The sequence below is a fragment of the Panicum hallii genome, chromosome 3 (assembly GCF_002211085.1).
Source record: "Panicum hallii strain FIL2 chromosome 3, PHallii_v3.1, whole genome shotgun sequence".
Taxonomy (NCBI): Eukaryota; Viridiplantae; Streptophyta; class Magnoliopsida; order Poales; family Poaceae; genus Panicum; species Panicum hallii.
Window position 1 is genome coordinate 6,888,285 of NC_038044.1, and position 10,155 is coordinate 6,898,439.

Sequence of the window (10,155 nt, forward strand, 5' to 3'; positions counted from 1 at the left end):
ATGTAATTAGTTTTTTAATTAAACTATATTTAATACTTCTAATTAGCGTCCAAACATCTGATGTGACAGGAGCAAAAAATTTTGCCATTTACCCTTTTACCATTTGGGGTGGATCCAAACAGGCCCTAAATGAAATATGAACCACCCATTGAATACCCATTTGCAAACTCTAGCTGCATGGATTATAACTTCTGATTAATTACTATATGAAATCAAGACAAGCCACATATTTTTCTCTCTAATTAACACAACAGGCAGCTCTCCTGCCAGTTCATTTTAAAAAAATGGCATGCCACATATCTTAGATTACTTGAGGGTGGACAGTTAATACATCGAGGGAACGCCAGAGATTCACTTTTTGCCGTGCAAGAAAGAAGAAACACTTGGCTAATCTTTACCATGCGATCCTCACTCTTCTCCTGCCAAAAGACAAAGATAAATATAAACCTGTGTTTTATTTATACAACCGCAGGTCAGCAGCTAGTTCCTTGTCAAAAGCAGAAACAAGCACGGCGACAGCTGATGGTTTTCCCACGAGTTAAATAAAGATTGCAACTTGCAGGCAGTAGTTCCATAATTACACACAGCAAGAAACACATCCCCCCCCCTGTAAGTAGTAAAAGAAAGCATGTTTTTGATCAAACCAAAACATGTTTCATTCAGACTTAAACACTTGAATAATCATAAGCCTAACGAGAAACATTTTTTAAGACGCTAAATAACATGATCTCTACTTACACACTAAAATTATTATTTTTATCTGTTTCTAATCGTCTTAAAGGTGGGGGCAAAATTTGTGCGGTGGTCGGCAGCCAATCACACGGGCAAGCGACGGCCACGTGTCCGTGCAGCAGCCGCGGGCGCGCCCCCCAAACGGACTGCCACCACCCGGTCACCGGCCCGCTCCCACCGGTCGCCGCCGGTCACCTCTGCGCACGCACACGCCACGGATAAATACCAACCACCCCCCTCCTGTTTGCACATTTCTTCTACCCCTCTCCTTCCTCGTCCTCCTCTTCAGATCAAGAAACCGTGTCCTAGAAAGCATCGAGATCGCCCTTCCCACCCCTCAGATCGTCCAAAGACGGCGGCTTTCGGAGCTGCCTGTGCTCTTTCCGGCACGACGGGTTGTTCGGTTTCCGGATCGGGCAGCTCTTGTTTTTTCTGGTTGCCGGCGAGCAGGCGGCGGCGGCCGTCCTTGGATCGGGAGTTCTTTGGCTTGTTGAGGTGCGGAGATGGTGGCCGAGGCGGAGGTGATGCATCAGGCGCCCGTGCCCGTGCTGGAGGTGCAGTACCACCGGTGCGTGACCAAGGGGATCGATGAGGTCGTCGGGATGTCTGCGGCGGCGGTGGCCACGCCGGCGGAGGTTGAGGTCGAGGTCGAGGTCGAGGTCGCCGTCGAGATGCCTCGCATGGTGAGTTACTCAAGCTCGGCCTTTCTGTTGTAATATTGATTTATAAAAAGTCATCTTTGTTTGGGGATCGTCATACTGAGAACATTTAGCCTTTTTTGGAGGATGCAGGTTTGCTTGCAAGTTTGTAATCAATTTCGTGTTAGGTGTTGTTACCAATTACTGTTGTGGTACTTATTATTGAAGTGTGTAGGACAAGCTCAGGAAGTTCTCTTTCCATCCTCCTTTTCGTTTTGGGGGGAAAAGATCTGCTTGTGGATGCAAAAGTCTGGTATACTTGCCTGAGAAAAGTAGCTCCTTTCTAGGGGGAGGTCTAGTGTGGTGGTTGCACAGTTGTAGCCCTCGGGGATGAGAAAGTGGGTGGTGAAATTATTGGACCCATATCTGTAGCTGTAGTGCGTGGTGGTTGTTGAGTTGTGATACATGCTTTTGCAGAAGTTCCAATTATCAGATGAGTTTGTCCTAATGGTTCTTAATCTGATCATTAACCGTTGGCCTATTGCTGCAACAGAAATTTCGCCGCTCTACAGTTTCGTAGCCTGTTTCAGTACAGTTTCGTAGCCTGTTTCTAGTGCATAGTCGGCTAGTGGGTGAACCATATGTGTCTGTGGTATATCCTTACCTTACCTGAATAGGTGCGCATATTTTCAACTGAGTAGACTCTTAATCTTAGCAGCGAAAATAGGAACATTTTTGGAAACTGACATAGTTAGGCCTTAGAGGCTTAGACACAGGGCGTTTGTTTGTCATTTAGGATGTAACATCAGGCTAATCTTCTTATTGCTTTCTACTATTCAATAAACGAGGCACTAATTGTCTTTGCTTTTGGTATAGGGGCTGGAGCAGCCTGATGCTGCACCGAGTGTATCTGTAGAGATGCTACAGTTTGTACCCAACATCCGGTCTGGTAGCTTTGCTGATATTGGGCCTAGGAGGTACATGGAAGATGAACATATCCGGATAGATGATCTTTCTGCTCATCTTGGCTCGCTATTGGTCTGCCCGTTGCCGAGCGCCTTCTATGGAGTAAGTGATTTTTCTTTTCACTGTAGATGCTTGCTCATGTTGTATATCTTCATCAACACCGCCTGAAGCTCTGAACTGATCCATTAGCTGCACCCACCTGTATTTCAGGTTTTTGATGGCCATGGAGGTCCAGATGCTGCAGCCTACATGAAAAGGCATGCAATGAGGTTTCTGTTTGAGGACAGTGAGTTCCCACAAGCATCACGAGTCGATGAGTTGTACCTTCAGTCTGTCGAGAACTCTGTTCGCAGAGCTTTCCTGCAGGCGGATCTTGCTCTGGCTGATGATTTGGACATCAGCCGCTCTTCTGGAACCACGGCACTCACCGCATTAGTCTTTGGGAGGTAAGGCGCACTGTGGTAGTTGAAGCTGGTTATTGCTGTTACTTGAATCACATTGGCCTTGTCTTAACATGCCTGGGCTTCCCCTACCTTGCAGGCAACTGTTGGTTGCCAATGCTGGAGACTGCCGGGCAGTCCTATGCCGGAAAGGTGTAGCCATGGAGATGTCTCGAGATCACAGGGCTAACTATGTCGAGGAGTGTGAAAGGGTTGCCGCGTCTGGAGGATACATTGAGGATGGCTACCTCAACGGCGTCCTATCCGTGACCCGGGCCCTTGGGGACTGGGACATGAAGACCCCTGATGCCTCGGCATCCCCGCTCATTGCGGAGCCGGAATTCCGACAGGCCACTCTCACTGAGGATGACGAGTTCCTCATCATGGGTTGCGATGGGATCTGGGACGTGATGACGAGCCAGCACGCGGTGAGCCTCGTGCGGCGGGGCCTGCGGCAGCATGATGATCCCGTGCGGTGCGCGAGGGAGCTTGTCATGGAGGCGAAGCGGCTAGAGACAGCAGACAATCTGACCGTTATTGTCGTCTGCTTCGTGTCGGAGCTGGGCGCGCAGCAGCAGGAGCAGCCGGGGAGGCTGAGGGGCTATAAGAGCCTGTCGACGGAGGCGCTGTGCAACCTGAGGAGCTGGCTTGAGACCGACCGCCGCTAGAGGAAGGGGGTTAGCGTGGAGGAGAGATGGATTGGTTCGAGATTTGTAAATACAACTCGCTGACAACACTGGTTGACAGATCATGAGGCGCTGGGTTCTAGTTTCCATTTGTTGAGAGGCTGCTGCCGAGTAGGCAGGTCAGCTGCAGCAGCAGCCAGCAGTTTTGTAGGTTATTTTTCACTTTGTTCCTTTCTTCCGTTTACCCCTTAGTAGTCGTTGCTGTTATTGTTAACACTTGACACCTCTCTGTTGTACATATATCTATTGAAGCTATTGCCATCTGTTCATTTGCAACTATCTATTGCAAGTTGTTTCTTTTGTGATGCCGGAACTTCATCAAAAGCCCATTTGCTCATGTCAGCCTTGAATCGCTTGGTGGTTAGTAGCCAGAGTCGTTTTGCGAGCAACTGTGGATGTCTATAGCCTTAGCCTGTAGCCGACCTGAAAGCCGTGTGAGTCTGTGTTCAGTAAGGTTCGTGGCACTAAGCAGGCCTGCAGGCGTCCTGTCTCAGTAGCGACTTCATCAGTCCCACAAGTAGCTTCATCAATGTCAAGGTCTCACTGGTCTGGATAGGATATGCGAGCGTTTTTCATGTGGCATGGCGAAATAGGAGACCAGATGAGCCGCAGCCAGCAGCTACGGACGTGGTTCATTCGTGTTGGTACCTGAGCCTCCAACCCGAGTGAGAAAGGAGATGGGAGCAGGCACAGCCACTGCATTTGACCACGCACGTGCCAAGATAACGCAGCCACTGCATTTGATAACGCAGGGGCAGGCAGCGACACTGCGACAGCGCTGGCCGCTGAGGAAATCAATCAGCTTTGTCTTTAGTTGAGCAGGTAGCAGATGAAAGTGGACTTGTAGGCACCGGTGCCAATCACGCACAATTCACCGGCGACCAGCGGGTTAGATAAGTCAAATGGGAATGCTATGGGTTCGGCTGCCAAATCCACGCACATACTAGTATATATTCAGGACAACAGCCAAAAACGCACAGATAAATCGAATATATATCAGTGTCAGTCAGTCCCAAGGAAAAAAACGAACAGATATCGGTGGGTAAGTCCCAATTCAGTGAAATTACTACGGAAACATCCTTTTCAAAGTGAGTTATCTTTCGCTCTGCACTCTCCCCACACCAAAGGCTAAACAGTTGCTGAACGCGACAGGAAAGATTGCCTGTCCTCACAGCCTACGGAGGCGCAGAAGGAATATAGCAAGCGACAACGAGGCGTCACGGTCGCAGGCATTTCGGCTCCACTGAATTGCCCGGGTGCAGTTGGTTCAATAGCTTATCAGAACTAGTAGATAGCAACTTGTATTTACTCTTGTCTGTTCAGGCATCAACGTATATCCAACCTTATGCAGAGCAGCATCCGGTTTGCGCAGCTTACACAGGCTCTTGTTTAAGCTATATCGGCATGGGTGTCCGAATGAATCTTCCAAAAGGGAGGAAGAGATCAACCATCGAGTCGTACTCCTCTCTGCTAACCTGAGCGGCGTTCAGCATCTGCAGCACACATCGACAGGGAAACAAATCAAGTGTCCCGAAAGCAAAAGCAGATACACCCTTGTACCTGCGCAAAATATCGTCAAGGAAAAGAGAAATCAGTTGGTCACCTTTTGCACAAGCTTTGAATTTGAGACGACAGGAGCAAGGGCAGGAAGCCGGTGAATGGAGAGAGCATCAAGCAGTACCAGAACCACCACTTGCCACTGCCTTGATCGCAGAGAAGGAAGCGGGTCAAAAAATGACATCGTGTCAATCAAGTAGCCCTGGTATCAAACAGACAATCACATTAGATGATCCAAAAGGCTCTGTACATACTGTTATCAAGCTAACCTACAAATTGGTCCATATCAATTCTTAGTTAGGCTATGATATTAGTTCCTCGAGGCATCTGACTCTTACCAGAGTAATCTCCAACTTTGAAACCGGGATCTGCAACCTCAAGTTTGATACAAGTACTGGCAGGGCATTGCAAATACATGTGTCTAGAGCTCTTCTTATTTCCCCTGAGTGCCCATCTTTCAAAACTATCTTCTCAGGATATTCCCTCCCTTTGGCAATCAACAACTCTTCCACGGAAACCCCATCAAGCCCATACACATAAGCCAAAGATGACCGGGAGATCCATCCGAATAGTGCAGCCCATATTGTTGCGAAACCGGACAGCTGTAAAGAAATTCACGTTGTGCTGAGATTGAATCAAATGAAGCAAAAGTTACATAGCTTTTTCTCATGAAGCAAATGAAGCAAAATTTACTTAGCTTTTTCTCAAGAATACTCACTGTTAGACTGAAACCTTCTGGAGGCGTGTCATGCCAAGAATCATCGACCTCAAACAAGTCTGTATCCAGAAGCACAGTCTTCTTAGGCCACTTCAAGACATCCCTATCAATTTCAGGTTCTTCATCTCCGCCACTGCTTTTGTCATTGCTGTATTGTTTCTGGTGAAGCATGTCAGGCAATATGATGATTCCAGCCTTTGAAACTGAACTTAAAAAGGTATAAGTCAGTACCAATCAAAATAACAGAATTATGTGCCTCAAATTATAGCAATGTTTGAATTATAGTGAATATATGTTCACCTGCATCATCTACTTCTGATGTCCCTGAAGAAATAGCTTCTGCCGCCTCAATAAGTGCAGCGGCACAAGCCTCTGCAGATGCACGCCTTAGTGAAATGTCTATGCCTTCCTCAGACTGTTTTATACTACTTGAAGGGCTTTCATATAGTTTGCTTGTTTCTAGAACACTTCCATTCTCATCCGCCCATGTCACAGACTGCATAACGTTCTTAGACCCAGGAAGCTTCATTGAAGACTTTAGTACAGGTTTCATCTTCTCATCACTTGTCTCATCTTTTCCAGTGCTCACTGCTTCACTAAATTCTCTGCATAGCTGTTCAGCGTAAGCTTGTGTTGAATCTTTTGCTGCACACTGAGATGATGAGGCGTAATTGTCTGTCAATATAGAACTTGACAAGTAGTTATACTGATTCATCGTCCCTTGCTCCATATCTGTCGAAGCATCCCCAATAACGATTGTACTTGTAAAGTCCACCTCATGCCCATCACTTCCACCAGGCCTTTTTCTAGACTTACTCTTCTGTGACCTTGATGATGCTTTACTTGCTTTTGTTTTCTTACTAGCCCTTTTCTCTTCCAGAACTACATCCTCCAGCTGCTTTGCAATGGAATCAGATATGCAAGATGACAACATACTGTTATCTTCCTCCTGCTTCAGCATCTTCGATGGGGTTTTAGTTGTCTTCTTTCCAGGTGGCTTCGTATTTTCACTAAGAATCATGTTGCCCATCTTCTCAGCTATTACTTCTGAGCTCACATGTGGTTCAACCGATGGAGATGTATTTGCCATGCCATCTTCACCAGGAGCAGCATTCATACAATCCACATTCTCGATTCTGGACAGCTCATTTCCAGCAACTTTGTTCTGCATAGCTGGCTTTTGCCCTGAAAACAGAACACAAGCTCACTGTTTCTTCAATTGTTCGAAATTTAAGACAGGCCGAACAAAGCGCAAGAATGGAGTTAAGCATCCTTTCATGTACAGAAATGTCCCTGCAAATAAAACTACTGTTACTCTTGTAGGCCTTGTTACACAAGTGACTAGAAAATTATTGTACAAAACCATAGACCAACCCATAATGTTTTCAGAACCCAGAGTTTGCTTCTAGAGTGCTAGTTCCCTAAGAAAAATAGTAGGAATCCTAACTGAATGTAAATATTCTTCAAAGCGCAGGTTCAACCATCTCAGTAGCACAGTCATGATGTTTAAATGCAGCAGTAGAGATCAACAGCATTCCATTGGCTAAAACACCAAGGGTGAAGCAACCTCCATTATGGAGGCACGATCAGGATTCCATTAGCTAAAATGCCAAGGCTAAGACACAAGAGAAGGCAACAGTACCTAGCTATTCGCATCCTTCCATACTTCAAATCGCAATTACAAAATCGAATGCAGCTATGAGCAAGCAAATTATGGAATGCTCACCTTCGGCCGTGCGGTCGCGGCGCGGGACATACCCCTCGATGGCATCCGAGGGCCCAACCCAGTCCTGCAGCGTGACCTCCCCTGCCCCAGCGACCTCCTTCTCCTTGATCTCCAGCTTCGCCCCTTCGTCCTTCTTCTTCCCATCCGCATCCCGAAACCCTAGGCCGTGCCCCTCCCCGGCGCCGGCGCCCTCGACGAGCGCGACCACGGCGTCGAGCCGCTCGGGCGGGACCCCGAAGGGGCGATCGGCCGGGAGCGACGCCGCCAGGGCCGCTGAGGCGACGAGGCAGCGCTCGGAGCAGAACCTGCGCGCCTCCTCGAGGTCGTAGACGCGGTGCTCGCGGAGGGAGATGTGGAACCGGGGCCCGCCGGCCGCGGAGGCCGCGGGGAGCGGGTTGGGGCACGCGGGGTTGCCGCAGGCGTCGGCGATGGTGCGCTCGGTGACGACGTCGTCGTAATCGACGCGGGAGAGCAGCGCGGACGCGGCAGCGTGGAGGAGGGCCTCGTTGGAGGCAGCGGCGCCGTCGAGAAGCGCCATCTGGACGCGGAGCACTGCCGAGGCCACCGTCCGCGCCGCCGCCGCCGGACCCGCGGCGGCGGGCGTGGAGCTCATCGTCGGGCGCGGGGAAGGAAGGTTCGAGAAGGCGGCGAGGGGTTTGGGGGGTTGGGGCGAACTGGGGGAGCCGAGCTGTGGAAGAAGAAGCGTTGCAAGAGAAGCAAAGGGTCAGCGAGTCGGGCTATTTGGGCTCGTGGCTGGGTGTAAGGCGGTTCTGTGCGATCTGGGCCGCATAGCCCAGCGTGCTTTCTTCTTTTTTTCCCCGACGAGGGAGCCGGGCCCTCTTTATCTGTTCTGGGCTTTAATTTTAGGCGGCACAAACAGCATGTGAGGCTTGGGTGGGCTAGCTTCTTCGAAGTACTTAAAAAATGAGGCCCAAATTTGCTGTACGCTAAGGTTCCCTCAAATCTTGGTCCAAAACTCCAAATATCCAGACCACGTTCGTAAAAGTTGCGACTTGAACGGCTCAACTTCTTGAACCGTGTAGCCATCGTAACAACAATAAAACATAAGGGTCTCTGTTCCTGTCCATTTCGCTCTGTTTGCTTTCTTCTTCGCTGTGCTTTTATTGGTAGCTGAAATTGTTGAGCCGGAAATGGTCGGAATTAAAAAAAAAGGCTAGTTTACATTGCATGGATGCACCACCAAGGTACCTTGGACCTAAGCTTCAATTTATCCTGAAAACTGACTTCGAAGTCTGCAAAAGTGATTACAAAAGGGTTTAAGCAATCAATTTGCAAATCTTCCAAATTGATTTAAAAGTTCCTTGATCAGGTGGTTCTCCATATCAATGTGAAAATTCTTTAAATCCATGAAAAACCAAAAGTTTATAAAGAAAATATGTATGCTCATCATCATTGCATATGTTCTGGAGACGAAGGAAATAACATGTATCTGACGCTCCCACCGATTTCATCACCTTCCCTGCACAAACCACAATGCACGTAACTGCAACATCATCATGATCAAAGTTTGATGAAAGCCTCTCCGCTGCTACCCGCCATAACATAAAAGGATCGGAAGCCAAGAAAAAAAATCCTCTAAAAAATTTCTCACGTGCTGATCGTTTCTGAACTGGAAGGGCCAAGAAAGCAGAAACTTCGCACGGCCTAGAATAAAAGAGACCGGACAGCTAACTGACGGTGCCACGTTAGACCCCACGTGTGCACTCCCGACGAATTTGGAATTGTGACCGACACTGCACCTACGTTCTAAAGCACGGCTCTGCTGAACACCTCAAGCTACCACATCCCACTCGTCACCGACGAGGTTGCCCCGCCGGTTTCACATGTGTACATGCATCCCTGGTAGATCTCTCTTTCTGATTGCACAAAATCTTCTCTTTTTTAACGGAAATGGTCTCACTTTAGCTCATCAAGATAAAAGCAGCAGCATGTAGTGTTCAAATTTGCAGCAGTAAATACTTCACACTGCGCGTGCATGAAGTTAATTAGAGAGCGGGAAGGGATTCCAAATTTCACATGAGCACATACACATGAGTGCATGACACATTATATGGATCCTTACACTTAATCAGTTACCATTTATGGTAAGCCATCTAAATGACCGCACCCCAGTAGCTACCAGCTCGTTGCTCTCAACGTAGACGGCACAGCAACCAAATAGACTGTCACTCACAACAGCGACGCCCCAACTTACAAAAGAAAAAAGGTGGCACGCCACACATCCGATCCACACACCAACCACCGCTGCACCGTACCTCTCGCTCTGCATGCCCACTTGTGCATCATGCCATGATCCTACTAACTCACCATCTGATCATTTACACTCTCGTTTCTCCATCCTGAAAACAAAACCTCGTTTATTTGGGTTTGATTTGATTTGACGACCAAAACACAGGCCTTTTTCCTTGCTGAAAACAAAGCTGCTAAAACCGATGAAGAACAAATCGCGCGTCAGGATCAACCATCTGCCGGCCGGGACGCGCGCACACATGACATGCCGGCCTTGACCACAAGGGCGGAAGATGCACGGCGCCATCAATGTTGGTGCGAGGCAGCTGCGTCCAGGCTAAATTACTGGTAGTATGATATGTGCTAGCAGCTTTTAATCTAATTTTATCAGGATGATTGGAGCATTAACACAGTTTATACAACTACTATGTGGTGCTTTCAT

General features: G+C 48.3%; 2 protein-coding genes across 5 annotated transcripts; one reads left to right on the forward strand and one right to left on the reverse strand.

Annotated features, from left to right (window-relative positions):
* The first annotated feature begins 994 nt into the window (after positions 1–994).
* LOC112887339 (probable protein phosphatase 2C 47) lies at positions 995–3,741 on the forward strand. The gene is made up of 4 exons (XM_025953483.1): positions 995–1,415; positions 2,247–2,438; positions 2,547–2,782; positions 2,877–3,741. The coding sequence occupies exons 1-4, from the start codon at positions 1,236–1,238 to the stop codon at positions 3,442–3,444; spliced, it is 1,176 nt and encodes a 391-aa protein (XP_025809268.1). The 5' UTR covers positions 995–1,235; the 3' UTR covers positions 3,445–3,741.
* A 672-nt stretch (positions 3,742–4,413) lies between these two features.
* LOC112887337 (putative RNA polymerase II subunit B1 CTD phosphatase RPAP2 homolog) lies at positions 4,414–8,150 on the reverse strand. 4 transcript variants are annotated; one of them, XR_003227546.1, is made up of 7 exons: positions 7,464–8,143; positions 6,038–6,922; positions 5,738–5,940; positions 5,358–5,621; positions 5,066–5,221; positions 4,805–4,955; positions 4,414–4,714 (listed from the first exon to the last, which is right to left on the reverse strand). XR_003227546.1 is itself a non-coding variant. In XM_025953482.1 (6 exons), the coding sequence occupies exons 1-6, from the start codon at positions 8,074–8,076 to the stop codon at positions 4,984–4,986; spliced, it is 2,082 nt and encodes a 693-aa protein (XP_025809267.1). In that variant the 5' UTR covers positions 8,077–8,146; the 3' UTR covers positions 4,414–4,983. The 4 variants fall into 4 exon arrangements, 2 of the variants coding, with proteins under 2 accessions (XP_025809267.1, XP_025809266.1); XM_025953482.1 differs by having other exon boundaries at positions 4,414–5,022; positions 5,144–5,221; positions 7,464–8,146; XM_025953481.1 differs by having other exon boundaries at positions 4,414–4,955.
* Between the last annotated feature and the right edge of the window lie 2,005 nt (positions 8,151–10,155).

Excerpts from the sequence above, each read along its gene's own strand:
- LOC112887337 (XM_025953481.1), bottom strand. The coding sequence starts at position 8,076 with ATGAGCTCCACGCCCGCCGCCGCGGGTCCGGCGGCGGCGGCGCGGACG. Across the intron at positions 5,941-6,037 it reads ATCAGAAGTAGATGATGCAG|TTTCAAAGGCTGGAATCATC; the intron begins GTGAACATATAT and ends TTTTAAGTTCAG. Across the intron at positions 4,956-5,065 it reads ATTCAAAGCTTGTGCAAAAG|ATGCTGAACGCCGCTCAGGT; the intron begins GTGACCAACTGA and ends TGTGTGCTGCAG.
- LOC112887339 (XM_025953483.1), top strand. The coding sequence starts at position 1,236 with ATGGTGGCCGAGGCGGAGGTGATGCATCAGGCGCCCGTGCCCGTGCTG. Across the intron at positions 2,439-2,546 it reads TGCCGAGCGCCTTCTATGGA|GTTTTTGATGGCCATGGAGG; the intron begins GTAAGTGATTTT and ends CCTGTATTTCAG. Across the intron at positions 2,783-2,876 it reads ACCGCATTAGTCTTTGGGAG|GCAACTGTTGGTTGCCAATG; the intron begins GTAAGGCGCACT and ends CCTACCTTGCAG.